Consider the following 22,496-nt stretch of genomic DNA (forward strand, 5'->3'; position numbering starts at 1 on the left):
TTCTCACAATTGTCACATTTCTAATGTTTCTCTCTAGTGTGAATTCTCCAATGGTTTCTAAGTTCATCATTTCAAATAAAGCACTGGCCATATATATATCATATTTATATGGTTTCTCTCCTGTCTGAACTGCCTGATGATGAGTTATGGATGACTGTGCCTAAATGGTTTGTCAAAATTTTTATATTTGTAAGGTTCTCTCCAGTATGAATTCTCTGATAAACTGCAAGGTTTGCATTCACACTGAAAGCCCTGCCACATATACCTCATGCATATGGTTTCTCTCCAGTATGAACTCTCTGATGAATACCAAGTTTTCCAGTATGACTAAACACCTTGCCACACACATCACATTTATGTGGTTTCTCTCCAGTATGAATTCTCTGATGAACAGTAAGGTTTGCAGTATGACTAAATGCCTTGTCACATACATTGCATTTGTATGGCTTCTTTCCAGTATGAATTCTCTGATGAACTGCAAGGTTTGAAGTTTGACTAAAGGCCTTGCCACATACATCACATTTATATGGTTTCTCTCTCATATGATATCACCAATGAATTACAATTTTTGCAGCTTGATTAAAGGCCTTGCCACATACATCACATTTATGTGGTTTCTCTCCAGTATGAATTCTCCAATGCATTGCAAGTTTTGTAGTTTGATTAAAAGCCTTGTCACACACGTCGCATTTATATGGTTTTCCTACTATATGGATTCTTTGATGTCTAGTGAGTTCTGAGTCCTGAAGAAAGGTTATGTCATACTCATTACATTTGCCAGGTCTTTTCTTTTGTGGTTCATGGTCTGGTAACAGTTCTGAAGGGTGCATAACAGCATTCTCATGTTTATGAGAAAAGCCTTTGCAGACACTACAAGTTCTCTGAGACAATAAACCTGAGGCACTGACGTTTGTCACAACTTGACTACATTCAAAAATTATCCCTTCACACTGTACCATCTGCAGTTCATCCTGAGGTTGATCCATGCCTTTCAAAAGGTCCATTTCCTGCATCACTTCTACTATGATGATCTCTTCCATAAGTGAGGTTTTGTTATGGGATGTAGACATTCCTTTGTCATTTCTTTCATCATCTGTCCACAGACAATCCTGGATCTTCCTGAGGTGAAAATCTTTGATTTCAAGGCTTTCAGCTCTTTGAAACATCACTCTTTGAAAAATTTCCCCTTTACCACTGCTTGCTTTTGTCTGTAATTTCTTGGTCATATGTATATGAGACATATCTACAAGACATAAAGAACCACAGGTATTCTATTAGTTACAATTCATAAATAAATCATTTCTTGTCAAACACATGATATTATGCCAAAAGTCATATCCATTCTGAACAGAATTATTAATCTTTGCAATGATGATCTTAAAACTATAGAACACTAAAAGAATAGAACTCTTTATTAAAGAGTGACCATAGGTAATTCAAATTAACTTTAGGGTAGTGTAGTTTCAGACACAATCAGAAAACATTCATTTTATGCAAACTCATGTCAGTTCACAAAGAAAACGTATTTTCCCACCATGACCTCAAAGCTCATCCTACTTTGTACTAAACACACTGCTGTCTCATTATTGAGGAGAAACTAATGGTATATTGTACACACTTTATGCACACTTATACTTATTTAAATGGTAAAGAACATACAGGACTAGAGAGGTGACTCAGTGGTAAAGAAACTGCCTGCCAATGCAGAAGACACGGCACAGGGGGATACAATCCCTGGGGAGAAAAGATCCCCTGGAGCAGGAAATCACAACGCAGTGCACTATTCTTGCCTTAAAAAAATTCCATGAATAGGAAAGCTTGCTGGGCCACAGTTCATGAGATCACAAAGAGTCAGACAGGACTGAGCAACTGAGAAAACAAGCATCAAACAGGCAATACATTGGAATTGTAAACAATGCAAAAGAAACATTCTAATGAATAATGTAAAAAATAAATGGCAGTTAGTAACTGTTCAACAAATATGGCATTGAGAAAATAAAGAATTCTGTAAACTATATATATATATATATACACATATATATATATATATATTTTTTTTTTTTTGCTGGACCATGTGGCTTATGAGATCTTGGTTCCCTGACCATGGATTAAATCCATGCTCGCTGCAGTGAAACTCCTGAATCCTATCCACTGGACTGTCAGGGAATTCCCTAAAATAATTTTAAAAATAAAAAAATAAACACTTTTCTACATACCTGTTAGAAATCTATCAGTAGATAGACATATAGGCATTTTATGACATTAATAAGTGGTTCATGTCAGTTCTATTGTGTAATACAAAAAGACCGTCATTTTTAAAAAACAAAAAATGAGTGAAACATTTTCTGCTTACACAATAATCATTCAATACATCAACTCCCTATCTACACAGTAACCTAAACTCACCCAGTTCATTGGCTCCAAGATATGTGTAAAGGAACAAGCTTTGGGGCTTCCCTTGTGGCTCAGAGGTAAAGAATCCACCTGCTAGTGTAGGGCACACAGGTTTGATCCCTGATCCGGGAAATTCCCACATGCCTGAGAACAACTAAGCCTGTAGGCCACACGTGATGATTCTGTGCTCTAGAGCTGGGGAGCCACAACTACGGCGCAAACACACAGAGACCACCCACTGCAACAAGAGAATCCACTAGAATGAGAAGTCCATGCACTGTAACTAGAGGGTAGCCCTTGCTCGCTGCAAGTAGAGAAAAGCCCCTGAAGCAACAAAGTCCCGGTGCAGCCAAAAACAAACAAATTTTAAATAAATTTTTAATGTACTGTTATGAAGATAAAGGAATGTGATTGGAAAACCTAGTTAACTAGAGTCAGAGACAACTCTCTTGGGAACGAAATGTAAAATAACAACATACAAGATGTAATGTAGACAAAGAGACATGTCACAATAAGCATGACAGGAAGTAAATATATCTTTTAAGCAAAAATAACCTTTGAGGCAAACGCCCTGTGGTCCAGTAGTTAGGACCATGTGCTTCCACTGTAGGGGGCACAGATTCCATCCATGAATGGGGAACTAAGAACCAGACTGCCATGTGGCACAGCAAAAAATAATAATAATAATAACTTCTAATTTTTTCTATAAAACACACAAGAGTCTATGCCCCCTAACAGCACTAATTACCACAGGATGGGGACAAGGGCAAGTAAGTCCCTTTGAAATACCTCATCACATGCTACCCAAAGTCAAGCAACAAAGTTGACAGGAGTCAAATGACAGATTGTTGCAGAACATATAAAGACCTTGCCTTCTGGGACCTCTTTTCTTGGAGTCCACTTTCCATGAAACCTCTCTCTTTCAAAAAAAAAATCACTTTGTTCATTTAGAAACAGCCATCTGTAGGTCAGAAGTACTTTCCATTTTCCTTAATAAAATGTAATTTTGAGGTAGGAGTTGGAAGGGCTGCAGGTTGGACATCTACAATCAGCTACCCTCCTCTTGCATGCCCTGAGATAAGAGATAGGTGGGCTCCGCTTGAGGAATTTACAGCCAACAAAAAACAGGGTAAACAGGCAGTTTGTCTCTTAATTCAAGGGAACAGTCATGGCAAGGACAAAGAAAGGAAAAAACCCTGTCTGGTAAAGGAGACAGTACACAAGTACAGAAAGGTGCCTTGGAGTTAAAAGTGAGAGGATCAGTCCAGGCCATAATGAGTTTTGCTCCTCTGAGAAGCCTTTACTTCAAGATCCAGGGTGTGCCTGTGTACCCAAGGGGAGGGTCCTGAGACAAATTAACCAGGGGGGACAAAGCAAGGTGATTGGCCCACATTCCTCATATCTTTCTTTCTAAAAATACACATCTTACTTTCCTTAAGCAACCATGAGCTGTCCGTTATATTAGCATTTTGTAGACTGGTGAACGTAAATAGCAGTGATAATGTCTAAGAATATTTGCTTTCTTATAGAGAACATCTCAGGGTGGCACCAAATGTATTCATTAATAGGCCAAAATCTCTTTAGTTTGTCTGTAAGAGGAAATGAGTTTTCAATAATCTGTATTTCAGAATCTTATTTTATTTGGAAATGACCTAGATATTCAACGAACTTTCATCACTTAGTTTAGCACAACCCTAGAAATTCAGGTTATTCAAATCTGGAGAGATTATTTTAGACAGACATTTCTAAAGTATAATCATTCCTAACAGAGTTTATCTAAAAGCTCCAATCGCATTTGCATTCTTTCTTTAAAAGTTTCTTCACTTGAGTTACTTTAAGTGTTGACAAACTTACTTAACATTAAACCTAGGTACAATAAAAGTATTAGACAATGTTCAAGACACAAGATATGTCTTAATTAGATAAGCAAACAAACATTAATACTAGATATTTAATACTGAATATTTCCCAGTTCACATGAACCTGAAATTCATTTAGGTTAATTTCTCTTGTAATTTTTTGATTTGTAAGTGCTTACTTTTTTTTATTTTTTTAACAAACAATTGAATTAGAGCTCATTTACAAATTAACCTCAGCAATATTATCTAAAAACAAAGACACATGCTGAGACAAACATAAATGCAGATGGACAGACATGAGAGCTCTCATAATTTCCTGCTTGAGATTTAAAATGTCTCTTTCACCTTTTTCTTCCCACCCCTCACCCCATGGTTTAAAATTCTAATTTGCCCAAGACTGAAATCCCTGGGAAAATGGGTTACGTATTTCCAGGACATGGCAAAGGTTGCATGCTATGCAGGGTCGCTTCAGTCCTGTCCAACCCCCTGCAACCCTGTGGACTCTAGCCCACCAGGCTCCTCTGTCCATGATGGGACTCTCCAGGCAAGAATACTGGAGTGGGTTGCCACTCACTCCTCCAGGGGATCTTCCCTACCCAGGGATCAAATCCACGTCTCCTGTGTCTCCCCCAGGGGCTCTCAGGTTCTTTACCACTAGAGTCATCTGGGAAGCCCTGGCAAAGGTTAACCTTAAGCTTTTTTTTTGGCAGGTCTTTTTAACAAGCTTGCTGTTTTTAATTCCACATTTAAAAAGAACCAGTTTTGCACTTTCAAAGAAAAAAAATCATCTTAACCAGTTTTCTCCAGAGTCTAAACAGTATCATGGCCATGCTGTATCAAACAAGTTATCTTTCCTTTCTATAGTCATAGCTTTATGGCTACAATACAGATCAAATAGTGCTCAAATTGACTGTGATAACAGGGCCAGAAGGATTGATAAAAATCTTGGAACGTCCCTCCAGGGAGATGGGGATCTTTAATCAGAAGAATCTAAAGGGGTAAACAAACTTGCTAGGGTGGGGGAACCTGAGCTCCCCCTCCCCACTCAGAGACTGGGGCAGTTAGAAGGGGACCAGCTGATGGAGAAGGAGACAGAGGGGTTGGGAGGGGTGTAAGGCCACAACAGGACAAAGAATGGAGACAGAAAGGCAGTGGGGGACACTATTGGAGCTGTGGGCCGACTAAAGAGAGTCGACTTAAAAAGTGAAGATTTGATCAACCAAAATATAATGTGACATTGTAATATGGGTGATCATCCTCACAAATCACATAGTTCTTTTTGCAGTTGTAACTTCTCTTTAGACAGTTTTAAGTTACCTTTATTTACCTCACGGTAGGCAGAGAGGAGGATCCAGGAGCCAACTTGGATGGTGCTAAGCCTGGGGTTGGTTGGCAAGGGCCCCTGCAAAGGCTGAACAATCTCACAATTTGTCCCCTAACTTATCTATGGTGCTGCAAGCTTGGCATTCACAGGAGACAGTCAGACATTCACACTCAGGGCAGTTTCCATGCAGGTTAGAAGCAAGGTCAGAAGAATGCACTGCTTTGTCTTGAAGCCTAAACAAGACTATTTATTTAATTTCCCTAACAACCTGGTGGCTCCATGGTAAGAATCTGCTTAGTAATGCAGGAGACATGGGTTCGATTCTTATTCTGGGAAGATCTCACATGTCACAGAGAATAAGTTGATGAACCACAGATACTGAGCTTGTATGGTAGAACTACTCAAGCCCATGTGCCTAGGACCTGTGCTTCACAACAAAAGAAGCCGCCACAATGAGTGACCGTGCTTCCCCCAACTAGAGAGTAGCCCTCTCTCGTCTCAAATAGACAAAAGTCCACGCAGCACAAAAGACCCAGTACAGGCCAAAAAAAAAAAAAAAAAAAAAGACCTTGCCTTCATCTCTGTGGGTGCTACAGCACCACTGGAGGGTGCTGTACATTTCACACGTCGAAGAACAGAGCCGTAAGTTAGGGAGACGACAAATCTCCTGTGAGAGTTCACAAACATTAAACATCTGTTTTCTCACACAACTCTCCCAGTTGGAGAGTTTCCCAAACACCATGAATGGTGTGGCTTCCTTTCTGTCCTTGTGACAGTTGCCCTGTGAGCACACTGTGGATACTTTCCCACTCATCTGGATGTCTGCTATTAGCACCTCATTCTCCACAATCCAGGGGTCTTCTTCCTTGTGCCACAAGAATGGAGATAACATTCAAATCAGAAACAGAAGTTCCTACTCAGAAGTAATGCCGCATACTGTGGCTTCTTCCAGAATCCAACCTGTCTCTCTTTTTAAAAAATAAATGTATCTGTCATTTTTAATACATTGGTGTACTCATTTCTTCTGGATCAGGTGAGTGTTCGTTGCTGCTTGGTCTTTTCCCCAGGTTCAACAAGTAGGGGCTACTCTCCAGTTGCAGTGCTCGTCCTCCTCACTTGCTGCGGCTTCTCCTGGGTGCATGGGCTTCAGTACTTGTCCCATGTGGGCTCAGTAGTTGCAGCTTCCAGGCTCTAGAGTGCTGGCTCGTAGTTGAGGCACAGAGGCGTAGCTGCTCTGTGACGTGTGGGATCTTCCCAGACCAAGGATCCAACCCGTGTCTCCTGCATTGGCAGGTGTAGAATCCAGCTCTTTTGTCAGCCAAGGAGTGAGGACATTATAAACTGACAGAAAAATACTTCTCAAATGAATTTATGATCTGCCTCCTTCTCAATGCACAGGGAACAGTATAATATACAGTACAACATGCAGCAGGTATCTAGTTCCTATCTAAGAACTACTGAGCCAAGAACACAGGGCTAGAAAACAGGCAACTGGATATTTCAAAGTTTGAAATCAGCTTTATAAACACTCGAGCTGTGGAGAAACTCCTTGTATATCACACATTGGGCAGGTTACCTGAAGGAAAGACAAGTTTAACCTTCTGATGCCAATCAGGAAGCTTTACATGTATGAGTCAGCAAGGTTTTGAGCTTAGTTAACAAAAACAGGGGATCTCCAAAGGTAAAGAGGGAACATGCAGAGGTACCCCAGGGCAGATCCCCATGCCCGAGGGAAATGATCCTCACCCACAGACAGCAGGTTCCTGAGGGTCTCCACCATCATATCCTTGTACAAAGACCTCTGGGCAGGGTCGAGGCATTCCCACTCCTCAGGAGTGAAATCTACGAACACATCCTTGAAGCTCAACTGTGTCTGAAATGAAAACACATTTCACCAACGGGCCCTGAGGACGATTCTTAGTTTCACACAAAATGAGAAGAGGTGAGAGGGGTAAAGCTCAATTCAGTTGAAGTAATATTCTGATAGATCCATTAAAAGCTGCTTGAAGCCATCTGTTGGTCTCTAATTTAAAATTTCCTCTTTTTTCCTAAGATTATGATATCCTGCAATCAACATGAATTTGTCGTGTATGTGGACAATACATGAAAAATACACAAATTAAAACCAGCACTGGGTTGTCTACGCAGAAGTGTTACATTCAACACAGTGAGTGACATAGTGTCACTATCTAGACGAGTTACAGCAAGACTGGTGTCTTCAGAGATGACAAAGTCCACAGTGACTTTAAAAGAACACACATTGTGATGATGACGACATCATCACACTGACGACAGGTGTTTCAGCACGTCCTACACACTAAGCATTACTCTAAAGACTTCACACGGATGAACTTGTCATCCACATAACAGCACGTTAGAGAAAGATCTGTGTCCATCTTACTGGGGAGAAAACTCTGTCACTCTAAGAAATCACTCAGATCAAACAGTTAAGAAATGAGGCTACAGCACCTGAGCTCAGGTGGTTGGAAGAGACAACTGAACCTAAAGAATCAACCAGTTAACTACCTGAGAAGGAAAGTGCATCCATAGAGAGTTCCCTGAGAATACCTGAAACAAGTTCAAGGAAGCTGAAATACAATAGAACAACATAAATGGTCACAATACAGGGTCACACCCTCTCCATGGCAACCCACACAATGTTAATAATCTTACTAAAATTTACATCATTCATGTGATGATGTAGAAAAAACTTAACGCCATGAAATACACTTAAGATACAACTGAAACTGCTACAAAACATACACCATTATTTATGAGATGGTGTTTTTGTAATAAAACCATGGAGTTACATATCCATGCATTCATGCATGCATGTGTAAACACACAATTGATTGAAACAAAAAGAGTTGTCTTTTTTTTTTTTCATTCTATCAAAATTTATTCTGCATCAGCTTTGAGCCTCAAACTTGAAATACAGCAGTAAACATGATGGAGCTTACAATCTAGCAGCCAGCCAGCCAATATCATCATCTAGCAGCCAGCCAGACAATTAAATCCACAATTTTAATGTTACTACTGAAATAAGTGCTCTGACACAGGTCTGGTGCTAGGACAAGATAAAACAGAAAGTCTTAACCTACACTGAGAAATCAGACAAGGTCTCTGTGAGGAAGAAACACTTAGGATTGGTAAGGCGGGAAATGGAAGAGTGTTGCAAGCAGAGAGAACAGCCTGAGTGCCAGCTCTGAGGCAGGAAGATATTTACTGAACAGAAAATCAGCCAGTGTGACTGGCACACAGCAAATGTATATGGGGTGATGCCAGGCAGAGGCTAATTTATGCAAGATCTATGGATTTAGGACTTGATTCCAAAAGCTACAGGAAGTCACTGAAGAATCAGCAAGAGGAAAGTTAGATGCTTAGATTTGTTTTTCAGAGTTCAATCTGCTGTGGGCAGAAGTTGTTGTTTACCTGCTTACTCATGCCAGACCCTTTGCAACCCCCCTGATGGCAGCCCCGCCAGCTGCTCTATCCATGGAATTCTCCAGGCAAGAATATTGGAGTGGGTTTCCATTCTCTTCTTTCATTTTACTTCTTCATTCAGTAACTATGTCAACATTCTATTTCTTTTTCAAAGCTTATTTATTTTGCTTATGTTGGGTCTTCGTTGCTGTGAGTGGGCTTTCTCTAGTTACAGCTGCTGTGCAGGGGCTTCTCATTGCAGTGGCTTCTCTTGTTTCGGAGCACACACTCTAGAGTGTGGGGGCTCCCGGGCTCTAGAGCACAGGCTCAGTAGTTGTGGCCCATGGGCTTAGTTGCTCTGAGGCATCTTCCCGGACCTGGGATGGAACCCGTGCACCCTACATTGGCAGGCACATTCTTAGTCACTGTACTACCAGGAAGCCCTCAACATTATCTTACTCTAGTTCAAAAAAAATAAAAAGTAATACAAGCAGAAAATAACATACAGAAGATTTCTTCCAATCTTTATAAAATACCTGTATTTAAAAATATGTGGCCCTCCCTACGGGTAAGTAGTAAAGAATCCACTAGGCAATGCAAAAGATGTGAGTTGTTGCCTGGTCTGAGATCCCACATGCTGAGGGGCAACTAAGCCCGTAAGTCTCAATTCCTGAGCCAGAGATCTAGAGCCCAGAAAGTGAAACTACTGAAGCCAGCAGGCTCTAGAGCCTGGGCTGCAAGACAAGAGAAGCCACCATGATGAGAACTGTGTGCACCGCTACCAGAGAGTGGCCACCACTCGCCAGAACTAGGGAAAAGACACTGAAGCAATAAAGATACAGTGTAGGAAATAAATATATTTTAAAAATCATAATGTGATTTTTATCATTAATTTTAGGTATATTTAATTTTAATATTAACAAACTCCAAAATTTATCATTTTATTCCATTAGGAAAATACTGAATCAAGATTAGAAAAGTTGGAGAATTCCCTAATGGTCCAGTAGTTAAGATCCCTCACTTCCACTGCAGGGTTTCAGGTTCGAGCCCTACTCAGCAAACTAAGACCCTGGAGAATGCATCATGTGGTCAAAAAAGAAAGAAAAAAATCTTAGTAGGCCTGATTTCACAGTTTAAATTAGATGGCGTAATGAAACACTCCCTAGCCCTGACAACTCTTTCTGAACGTTCCATTCCATTCCCAAACACTTAAGTTTTCAAGGAGGTGCTCATTTAGTTTTAAATGTACTATAAAAAGTCAGAACTGATTTCCACTCATTGGCCTCTTTTGCAGATTTTACCGTGTACTGAATGTGTTAATACCTGAGGTCCACGTACAGCTTCTTTACCCTGGTTGACAGAGCACAGACAGCACATCCAGATGGGCCCTAAACAGTCCCTGCTGCTCAACAGCACCAAGACCCCGTCTCCAACCCGTGTGTGAGAAGCCCTGCCCAGGATGGTGCTCAGGGGAACCTCCTCACAAGCTCTACGTCACCGGGTCATGGGGAGACGGGATCTAAGTGGAGATGACAGGCCCTGAAGGAAGGCCCGGGGTGAGTGTGCGTGTACAGGAGTCAGACAGGACACTCGAGAGTCAGACACGATTAGCGATCCTGAGATGGGCATTTCAGGAAGGCAGTGTGAGAATCCACTCAGAATATGACCCTACCTGAGAAAGACCATGCCTGACTCCTGTTCTTTCCTCTTCTGGGCCTCTTCGTCCATGAGTCTTCACAGTTCTACCATGAAAGTTGAAAACATGCTGCTTAATGCTTAGAGTCAACACCTCCCTTTCCTGAGCCCCAACCACACACAAAGGGAAGCCCTCACCCTGTGGAAGAGACAGTCCTCTGTGGCCACTGTCTCAGGAGGGACTCAGGACAGACAAGTACCGCAGAGAGACCAACAGGGGCCTTTCCCACACTTTCCTTGGCCACACTCCCCTCCTGGTGAGGCCTCATGCACACAGCAGCAGGGGGCACCTCTGCTGACCCCACGATGCCCTTCAGGTCACACGGCAGTCCCTGGTCCAGCCCCACTAGCAGCAGAGCGCCCTCCCCTCCCCCAGGGCCTGATCTCGGTCTCAGAAGTGGAGGCTAAGAGCCCTGGTGCGCAATGCAGGATCCAGATCGGAATCATCTGCGGCCTATGCACATTCCTGGGGTGAGGCCCCACACGAGAACCTGAGGCGTGTGTCTGATGGGGGAGAACCAACTACTGAAAGGATTATGTGTATACATACCATAAAACGTGACCATATAACACATGTACACTGTGAAATATTTATCACAATCCACGAACCAACACGTCCATCACCTCCAAATCCCCATGTTCCGTGTGTGGTGACAACACTCATGACTACCCTCCTGACACATTCCCAGCAGGCAGTAACAGAACAGGATTAACCACGGTCAGCGTGCTGCACGCACCTCCCCAGGACGCACTCATTTCACAACTCAAAGTCTCTACCTTTTGACCAACATCTCCCCATCTTCCCCACCTCCCAGCTCCAGATGACCACCATCCTACCCTCTGGTACTAGTGAGTTTCATTTTTTTTTTACACTCCATATAATGGAAGGACATATAATACCAGTCTTCCGCTGTCTGTCTTAATTCACTTACCATAATATTCTCTATATTTATCCAAGTTGTCCCAAGTGAGACAAATCTCCATAATTGTTTACAAGAAACTCGCAAGTGAATGAACAAATCTTTATCCCAAGCTATAAAAATAATTAAATGTAAAGAAATCAGAAAGCCAAAAGCAAAACCATCACAAAGAACATGTTTAAAGTTCCTAGAAAAGGCATCATATAGTAAGAGTCAGTCAGTTCTTGCCCCATTTCTTCTCTCACATAACCTCTACTCCTCACCAGGAATAGGGAAGGGGGTGACCCACACCTGAGAGAATCAAGTAACTGTCGCAGCCCCCACCTCAACAGGCTCTACACATGTATGCTCTTTTAATACAAATACTTACAAAATACACATGCGTCACAGACAGAAATTTTGCAATTCTTGTTCTTATCTATATAATTTAAAGAAACAAGATTTGCATTAGATTTTAAAGCCAAAAATTAATGTATAACGACTTAATAATTCTTACCCAACTGATTCAGCACTCTTCTGGATCTAGCCCCCACCATCACCTGCACACCAGCTGTTTCCATTCCATTTGGCTGATCTGTTTCCCTACTTCTTTCTATGTCTCCCTTTCTCTGCTCTCCTGCTGTGCCCGTCCTCCTCTCTACTTCTTCCCTGCCTCCCACCCCGCCTCTCTCTGCCATCTGTTCGCCTTCAAATTGCTTTCTCTCCAACCTCCCAGGTGATCCTCAATCTCCCTATATTTCTGCTTTTCTTCTTCCATCTCTGCCTTCCCTCCCTCCCAACTCTCTGGCACTCCCAAGTGGCTATGCTTCCTTTCAGCTCACTCTTTCTCTCAGCTCCTTCAGTCACTGCTGCTGCTGCTGCTAAGTTGCTTCAGTCATGTCCAATTCTGTGCGACCACATAGACAGCAGCCCACTAGGCTCCTCTGTCCCTGGGATTCTCCAGGCAAGAATACTGGAGTGGGTTGCCATTGTTGTCTCCAAACCAAGTGTGTGAGCCTCCAACAAAAATAATGATGACTGGACTTGAAGCAGTTGATCAAGTGTATAAGCTCAATATGTGATCAGTGATTATAATAATGTTACTCTAGATATGGGAGTAATTTCCGCTTCCAGATGTTCAAGCTGGATTTAGAAAAGGCAGAGGAACCAGAGATCAAATTGCCAACATCTGCTGGATCATCAAAAAAGCAAGCGTTCCAGAAAATATCTACTGCTGCTTTATTGACTACACCAAAGCCTTTGACTGTGCAGATCACAACAGACTGTGGAAAATTCTTAAAGAGAGGGGAATACCAGACCACCTGACCTGCCACCTGAGAAATCTGTATGCAGGTCAAGAAGCAAGTTAGAACCAGACATGGAACAAGACTGGTTCCAAATATGGAAAGGAGTACATCAAGGCTGTGTATTGTCACCCTGCTTATTTAAATTATATGCAGAGTACATCATGCCAAATGCCGGGTTGGATGAAGCACCAGCTGGAATTAAGACTGCTGGGAGAAATATCAATAACCTCAGATATGCAGATGACACCAGCCTTATGGCAGAAAATGAAGAAGAACTAAGGAGCCTCTTGATGAAAGTGAAAGAGGAGAGTGAAAAGGCTGGCTTAAAACTCAAAGTTCAGAAAACGAAGATCATGTCTTCCGGTCCCATCACTTCATGGCAAATAGTTGGGGAAACAATGGAAATAGTGAGAGACTTTTTTTTGAGTGTGGGGGCCTCCAAAATCACTGCAGATGGTGACTGCAGCCATGAAATTAAAAGACACTTGCTTCTTGGAAGAAATGCTGTGACCAACCTATACAGCATATTAGAAAGCAGAGACTTTATCAAAAAAGGTCCATGTAGTGAAAGCTATGATTTTTCCAGTAGTCATGTATGGATGTGAGAGTTGGACTATAAAGAAAGCTGAGTGCCGAAGAATTGATGCTTTTGAACTGTCATGTTGGACAAGACTCTTGAAAGTCCCTTGGGCTGCAAGGAGATCAAATTAGTCAATCCTAAAAGAAATCAGTCCTGAATATTCTTTGGAAGGACTGATGCTAAAGCTGAAATTCCAATACTTTGGCCACTTGATGTGAAGAACTAACTCATTGGGAAAGACCCTGATGCTGGGAATGACTGAAGGCAGGAGGAGAAGGGGACAACAGAGGATGAGATGGTTGGATCGCGTCACTGACACGATAGACGTGAGTTTGAGTAAGCTCTGGGAGTTGGTGATGGACAGGGAGCCCTAGTGTCCTGCAGTCCTTGGGGTCGCAAAGAGTTGGACAGGACTAAGTGACTGAATTGAACTGAGATATGGGAAAATGCAAAAAGAAGGAATACTTTCCCAGACCATAACCAGAAGACAAGTCTGCAGAGATCTTTGACTATGGAGACCTAATCCACTAATAGCACACTGAGTGACCTATCAGAAAAAGCCTTCTTCAGAACTGGGAACGAGCCTTCCCAGCAACTCGAGACAAAATGTTCATGAAATGCCCCCCAAAACATGATTGGATGTATGACTACAAGAGGGCCGTGTCAACTACAAATTGTCACTTATCAAGGGCACTGCCAACAATCGAACGGCAAAGGCATTTACCCTCTGCCTCCACGGAGATTGAACCCCATTCTGCTAAAGCTATTGACTTTCAACAGCCCCGGAGGGACTTCAGAGTGGAGCGAGGCACTCTGCTCCAGGGACTCTGGTAGGACTGGTCTGTAGAGAGTTGGATGTTTTTAGGAACAGACTTTATGATCTCAATCCTTGCATCTCCTCCTATCCAGAGAAGCACTAAATCCCTTCATGGTAACATCACATCCTCATGACTAAAAAAAACCTTTTGTGAAATGGGTGCTTCATGGTATTGAACTTCCCCTTCACCAAAACCTTATATATTGAACTTCCCCCACTGCTGCTTTGGAGCAGTCTCTCAGACTGCTCAGACTATTCTACTGATATGACCATTTAGCAAATATGACCATACTTTGCAGGGCATTTCATGACCATCTGTTCCCACGTTGCTGGGAAGGCTCATTCCCCATTCTGAAGAAGGTTTTTGCTGATACGCTGCTCAATGTGCTATTACTGGACTAGGTCTTAATAGTCAAAGATCTCTGGACACCTGTCAGAGCTATCTGAGATGCTGTCTTCCTGGCTGCTGTCCTCATTTTCCCCACATAAAACTTAACTTGCAACTCTCAAGTTGTACATCTCTTTTAGTTGACACACCCTCTTACAACAACAGGAGATGATGAATCTACACAAAGACATCACCAGATGGTCAATACTGAAATCAGATTGATTATGTTCTTGGCAGCTGAAGATGGGGAACCTCTATACAGTCAGCAAAAACAAGACCAGGAGCTGACTGTGGCTCAGATCATGAACTCCTTACTGCCAAATTCAGACTTAAATTGAAGAAAGGAGGGAAAACCACAAGACACCATTCAGGTATGACCTAAATCAAATCTCTTATGATTACACAGTCGAAGTGACAAATAGATTCAAGGGAGTACATATGATAGACAGAATGCCTAAAGAACTATGGACGGAGGTTCATGACATTGTACAGGAGGCAGTGATCAAGACCATCACAAGGAAAAAGAAATGCAAAAAGGCAAAATGCTTGTCTGAGGAAGCCTTACAAAGAGCTGAGAAAAGAAGAGAAGTGAAAGGCAAAAGAGAAAAGGAAAGATAAACCCATGTGAATGAAATGTTCCACAGAATAGCCAGCAGAAATAAGAAAGCCTTCTTAAGTGGACAATGCAAAGAAATAGAGGAAAACAATAGAATGGGAAAGACTAGAGACCTCTTCAAGAAAATTAGAGATACCAAGGGAGCATTTCATGCAAAGATGGGCATAATAAAGGGCAGAAATGGTATGGACCTAACAGAAGCAGAAGAGATTAAGAAAAGGTGGCAAGAATACACAGAAGAACTATACAAAAAGGATCTTAATGACCCAGGTAACCATGATGGTGTGATCATGAACCTAGAGCCAGACATCCTGGAATGTGAAGTCAAGTGGGCTTTAGGAAACATTACTATGGACAAAGCTACTGGAGGTGATAGAATTCCAGCTGAGCTATTTCAAATCCTAAATGATGATGCTGTGAAAGTGCTGCACTGAATATGCCAGCAAATCTGGAAAACTCAGCAGTGGCCACAAGACTGGAAAACGTGACTTTTCATTCTAATCCCAAAGAAAGGCAATGCCAAAGAATGTTCAAACTATCGCACAATTGCACTCATCTCACCCACTAGCAAAGTTATGCTCAAACTTCTTGATTAGAAGTCAGCTTTCATCGTCAGCTCCTCCTCCTCATTGGGCGGGGGAATTTTCTTGTCCTTACAGGGTCAAGCTTGGACTCGAATGGCTCAATGCAAATGCAAAAAAATTTGGTAAATCATCTCAGGTTTCAGCATAATGTCACCTTTTCCTTATATTTTTGTTTTTAGAGCACACAAAGAAGTATGTCCTAGGGGGTCATTAACTTACTGAGCCCACCGGGCAGGATGTGAGGCTCATGCCACCGTTGTTTTATTCTTTGGGGGCAGGATCTGTGCCTTTGCCACATGGTTTTGTGGCTGAGAAAACCTGCTTTCTTGACTGATCCTTTAACGTACAGAGTCTCCTATACCTTTTTCTTTACTTACAATCCCCTAGTGGGGTTAACTATTTAGTCACCTACTCTGTCTCTTTTCTCTATCCTTATCAACTTGATTTACTTTAGCCTGCTTGCCAGTCCTGGGTGACCCAGGTTCCTGTGTTGGGTCCCCATCTGGGGAGGTCTGAGAGCAGTCTTTATATTTAGCACAAATCATGCAAGTCTGAGGGGCTTGCTGGATGGTCTTCCGCAGGTTAGCCTCCATTATGAACTTGTGAATCCGTTGTGGCTTCTCTCCTGGTGTGGGTGCTGTTACAGTGTGGTGTGGCACGGAGTGCAAGAGGGCCTCAGGAGACAGGACAGTTCCACACGCACACATCTCCCCCGGGTGTGGTGTGGTCCAGAGTGAATCCCCACTCCTTTTCCGGATACACCACCTGGTATTTTGACAAGTTGATCTGTAGTGATCCTCTAATGGCTTGAGAATCACCTGCCTTTGCTGCCTGCCTTTGCAGCTTGGTCAGCTAACTGGTTGCTTTGGATTATATGAATTTCACCCTTCTACTGGCTTGGACAGTGCACTCCGGCCACCAGTGAGGGCTTGTGGATGGCTCTTCATAGTGACAGGATCTCAAAGCATGTTTTCTGTCTTTATTGTCTGAAGTGAGGAGCCCCTTCTCTCCAGATAGTGCTGTGAGGAGGCACCACAGAGAACGCAGAGAAGGAGCCTCTGTATGTATCACTCACGTGCCTTCAGTGAGCCGTAGGGCTCTTGTCAGAGCAGTGACTTCTGCCTCCTGAGCTGAGCTCCCTAGAGGCAGGGCTTTTGCTTCTACCACTTTTTCAAGGGTTAGCACCACAGGACTTCCCTGGCGGTCCAGTGGTTAAGACTGCACTTCCACTGCAGGGAGTGCGTGTTTGATCCCTGGTTGGGGAACTCAGATCTTGTAGGCTGTGTGGCAAAAAACACAAAGGGTTTTCACTACATACTGAATACGTCCCCTGCCTTGGTCCGTGAAGCTGCTTCCATCCATGAACAGGTCCACATCCGGCTCAGCCAAGGGTTGTGTGTTGAGCCCGGTCTCTTTGAGGCAGTCATCCTCAGGGGGTTGTGCAGCAGCTGTCGGGAGCAGTGACACTGGATTTAGGGCCAAAGTAACCTGAGGTTTTAGAGTGGAATTGCCTGAGAGAATGGCTTGGTACTTTCCCATTCTCCCAGAAGTCAGCCAATACCTCCTTTTTGTTCCAGTGAAGGACATGAAATGAAGTGAAAGTTGCTCAGTCATGTCTGACACTTTGCAATCGCATGGACTATACAGTCCATGGAATTCTCCAGACCAGAATACTGCAGTGGGTAGACTATCCCTTCTCCAGGGGATCTTCCCGACCCAGGAATCGAACCGAAGTCTCTTGCATTGCAGGCAAATTCTTTATCAACTTAGCTACCAGGGAAGCCCGAACAAAGGACATGGTGAGAGATGTACACAGTGGTGGGTCACCCCAGGGTGAACTGCTCGGTTTCCTGAAGTCTGGCAGGAGCTGCTACAGCTCGAAGGCTAGGGGGCCACCCTGAACAGTCTGTTTTAGTTGAGAAGTAAGTAGTGAGCCGAGGGATGTTTCCCAGAGCTTGAATTAATATCTGAGACTCATGCCTTGTCTCTCATGGACCTACAGTGTGAAAGGTTTAAGTCTGCTCGTTCCAAAGCTGGAGCCAAGACTAACCTTGTATTTCTCATTTCACAGGCTGTTTGGTGCTCTTTTGTCAAAGTAAAGAGCTCAAGATACGTCCTTTTAAAGCCTGAGTTCGAGATCCTAATTCGACAGAATCCTGCCTTTCCCAGAAGCCCCTCAGCTCTGTGTGTCTTGGGTGTTCCCAAGCTGGCAGTTGCCTATTTTCTGTCAGGCAGAGGATGAAACCCAGGTACATGACTTGTTGCTTGTTGCCTTCTTCTGGGAGCCGTTCCATCCACAATTGGCCGAGTTCAGGGTTCCTATGGTATTTTTTAGATATTTCGCTTGTAGACATGTAGACATGTCGATGAAGTCATCGACAAACATTGGAGTAAGAACCCTAGACAACATTTCCCCAAACAAGGTAGGGGAAATCTTCAGTCCTTGAGGCAACACTGTCCAGCAGTACTGTTGGACTCCCTGCGTTTCTGGGTCCTGCCACCAGAGAGCAGACAGCTGCAGTGGTTCTTCTGCAGTAGGAATGCAGGGGAAAGTGTCCTTCAAGCCCAGAACTGAGAACCAGCAGTATTGTCCCACAGTAGTTGTGCGCAGAACATATATGGATTACTGTTAAGGCTGCAAATCTTGGGCTGTCTCACTAATGGCCCTCCTGTCTTGGACAATGATTCGTACACTGCGGAGTTCAGCTCTTTGGGAGGATAGCAGTTTTATATAGGAATCTACAAGGTTTAATTCGTCCCAGTTAAGCCAACTTTTCAAGAATTGTTTGAATTATTTTTGGGGTCTCTTGCCTCAGAAGGTACTGTTTTAAATTAGGTGTCCCAGTGTCCTTTATTTTTTTCTGGCTGTCCTGCACAGTTTGCAGGATCCTAAGTTCCCTCACCAGGAATTGAACCCGGACCACTGTAGCGAAAGTGCCAACTTGTAACCACTGAACCACCAGGGAATCCCTCCAGTGTCCCTAATAACAGGATTTGTATTGGCCACGTGTTTGTCGGCCTTCCCTGGAGTGTTGTCAGCCCACACTTCCTGCCTTACCTTTTTGTATACTTGGGGAGGGGGAATCAGTCGCCTTCTCCAGAGTGTCCACAAGTGTCATCTGCCTGCTTCCCGGGTGCCCCGACAGGATGCTGATGTCAAGCTGTTCTGATGAAAAAGTTATTTGTGCATTTAATTTACAAAAGAGGGATTTGACACGTTGGCATATATAAGAAACTGTGTTTCAGATTGAGGTCCCCTAATCGGCACTGCAGAGGTTGTAAGACAAAACAGCTTTGCACTTCTCCAGAAAGTCCTGTGACTGGGATGGATTGAATCATTCTCTGCGCCATCTTGGTATCTACTAAGTATGCTGCACTGTAGCTATCAGAAGGTCAGTCAGCTTGTCCCCACTGTCACAGGTACCCGGGGCTCCTGGGGCATCATCAGAGTGTTCATCTCCTTCTACTGCAACGACAGGCTCCTGTCTGTTACTGTTTTCCTTCTTACTCCTTAGCCAAGGACAGTCTGTTTTCCAGTGCCCTCCTTACACTAAGCGTGTTGTTCCTTCTCCCACGGTGGCTCACCTCTCCTCAGGTTACTCGTGCTCTGGGAATCCACTGCTGCCACCAGGTAATGTGGCTTTCAGTCCTGCATCTTCTTGCTTCGTTTGCTGTTCCCTGTTGTTGAACACTTTTAAAGCAACATCTGCAAGTTGAGAAGGGGTCATTCCAAATGGACCATCTAACTTTTGTGAGTTTCTTATATCTGGGGAGCTTTGTCCAATAAAAGTTATGTTTACCATTCTCATTATTTTCCGAGGCCTCAGGGTTTGCATCAGAGTAGTGCCTATAAGTATGATAAACTCTTTCTAGAAACTCTGATGGATCCTCATTGGGTTTTTGGTGTATCTCTTGAATTTATCTAAGCTCTTTTGCCTGGGTACTCCTTTTCAAACACCTGCTAAGATACACTTACTGTAATGCTCTCAGTTCAGTTCAGTACTCAGTCATGTCTGACTGTCTGTGACTCCATGGACTGCAGCATACCAGGCTTCCCAGTCCATTACCAACTCCCAGAGCTTACTCAAACTCATGTCCATTGAGTCAGTGATGTCATCCTACCATCTCATCCTCTGTCGTCCCCTTTTCCTGCTGCCTTCAATCTTTCCCAGCATCAGGGTCTTTTCCAATGAGTCAGTTCTTTGCATCAGGTGGCCAAAGTACTGGAGTTTCAGCTTCAGCATCAGTCCTTCCAATGAAAATTCAGCACTGATTTCCTTTAGGATTGACTGGTTGGATCTCCTTGCAGCCCAAGGTACTCTCAAGAGTCATCTCCGACATCACAGTTCAAAAGCATCAATTCTTTGGCACTCAGCTTTTTTTATAGTACAACTCTCACATCCATACGTGACTACTGCAACAACTATATCTTTGACTAGATGGACCCTTGTCGGCAAAGTAATGTCTCTGCTTTTTAATATGTTGTGTAGGTTGGTCATAGCTTTTCCTCCAAGACGCAAGTGTCTTTTAATTTCATGGCTGCAGTCACCATCTGCAGTGATTTTGGAGCCCCCAAAATAGTGTCTGTTTCCATTGTTTCCCCAACTATTTGCCATGAAGTGATGGGACAGAATGCTGTGATCTTAGTTTTCTGAATGTTGACCTTTAAGCCAGCTTTTTCACTCTCCTGTTTCACTTTCATCCAGAGGCTCTTTAGTTCTTCACTTTATGCCATAAGGGTGGTGTCATCTGCATATCTGAAGTTACTGATATTTCTCCTAGCAATCTTGATTCCAGTTTGTGTTTCATCCAGCACAGCATTTTGAATGATGTACTCTGCATATAAGTTAGATAAGCAGGGCAACAATATACAGCCTTGACGTACTCCTTTCCCTACTTGGAACCAGTCTGTTGTTCCATGTCCACTTCTAACTGTTGCTTCCTGACCTACAGATTTCTCAGGAGGCATGGCAGGTGGCCTGGTATTCCCATCTCTTGAAGAATTCTCCATAGTTTGCTGTGATCCACACAGCCAAAGACTATTCAATGAAGCAAAAGTAGATGGGAAGAAGATTCTATTTAAGGAAGGGGCAGGGTTTCTGGGAATTGGGCCTCTGCCTGCTTTTTGATCTTTTATGGTTATCCTGTGAACTATCATTGTGCCTGTGGGTGTGTTGTTTAGGTGATGTGTTAGAGTGAGAGTGTAATGAGGCTTAAGGTCAACTGGAAGTAGACTCTTCCGCCATCTTGGGCCTCGTTGGGGTTCTAACTACTTTTTGTCATATCCTTTTTTTTCTCAATGACTGTGTCATCCCCTACCCCCACTTTTTTGAATGGTTGTGCCCTGCCCCCTTCATTCTGTCTCATTGTGATCCTTTAGAATATTGAGAATGTTGTCTTCTAAGGAGTGATGTGGCTTGGTGCCAGAGGAAGAAAAATTGATCTTTATGTTTGAGCAGGTTCTTCCATCGAGGTCTGGTTAACAGAGGGCTCACGGGAGAGGAGGGAGGGGGCCAAAATGGGCAGAGGGAAAGTTTGCGTTTAATTTTCCTGTCTTGCCTTAAACTGTTGAGTTTTGATTTCATCAGTGCTCTCTCATGAGGCAGACATCTTACTGCATCCCACCTACTCTGAATGTGTGGGCAAGAGGGGTCAGTACACAGAGTGACTGAGAGGAATAGAAACATGAAGAGAACAGAAGAGTGGGTGAGATCAGAGGACAGTGTTGAGGATGGGTGTTTTGCAAAGAGATGGTAAGAATGAAAGAATAAACAGTGAAAGTAGCAGATGGTAAAAAACAAAGAAAAAGAAAGTTGGGATCTCTTGGGACATGAAGGAGTAAAGACAGAATAGGAGAGGAGCCCCTGATCAGTATGAAAAGGGAAGGTTAGTCACTTAGTCGTGTCTAACTTTTTGTGATTCCCATGGACTGTAGTCCACTAGGCTCCTCTGTCCATGGAATTTTCCAGGCAACAATACTGGTGTGGGTTGCCATTTCCTGCTCCAGGCCTGATCAGTATAGTGCGGGTATAAAAGGGTGGAAGACATGGCCTCGGGGGAGACTTGATGCTGGGAGAGAAGAAGGGCTGGAGCAGGGACAAAGTGAGCAGAGGAAGAGAGGGTGGAAAGGTAGTTTGGCCACCAGAGGTGGGGCAGAGTGGGGATGAAGGGCATGTCATGGATTCAAAGGTGCTAACCTGGAGGACTGAAAGACAGGGACACAAGGAAACAGGTCAGAAAGGTTGACGGGGAACAATGTGCAGAGAGGCAGGACAGCAGAGAGGGACAAATAGACAAACAAAATGAAAGGGAAACACAAAGTGAGCAGGTGGAGATCTGGACCCAGATGAGTGCTGAGCTGTTTGCTAATGCATGATTAAGTTGTCACGTATTTGATTTGTGGCTTTGGACTCCAAAAACTACCTTTTAAACTTATTCTGATGAGGATGCGAAGTGAAAATTTCCTGTCTGTATGTGTGCATTTTGTAATTATTTGTATCATAATAGAGCTTCCATTTGCCATCCTGTTCAGCCCAGGGGACAGTGACTTGACTCAGACAGCTATGGGACACCCCTTCCGTTTCCTGGTGTGGAGTACAGGACGGGGAGA

At 43.3% G+C, this 22,496-nt stretch overlaps 1 protein-coding gene across 1 annotated transcript; it reads right to left on the minus strand.

Moving 5' to 3' along the window:
- Positions 1-548: 548 nt before the first annotated feature.
- Positions 549-19,454, minus strand: LOC102411053 (zinc finger protein 677-like). Its single transcript, XM_045163356.1, has 5 exons — positions 15,868-19,454; positions 11,986-12,033; positions 10,673-10,742; positions 7,324-7,450; positions 549-1,243 (listed from the first exon to the last, which is right to left on the minus strand). The coding sequence occupies exons 2-5, from the start codon at positions 11,994-11,996 to the stop codon at positions 549-551; spliced, it is 903 nt and encodes a 300-aa protein (XP_045019291.1). The 5' UTR covers positions 11,997-12,033; positions 15,868-19,454.
- Between the last annotated feature and the right edge of the window lie 3,042 nt (positions 19,455-22,496).

Source organism: Bubalus bubalis, chromosome 18, assembly GCF_019923935.1.
Source record: "Bubalus bubalis isolate 160015118507 breed Murrah chromosome 18, NDDB_SH_1, whole genome shotgun sequence".
Classification (NCBI taxonomy): Eukaryota; Metazoa; Chordata; class Mammalia; order Artiodactyla; family Bovidae; genus Bubalus; species Bubalus bubalis.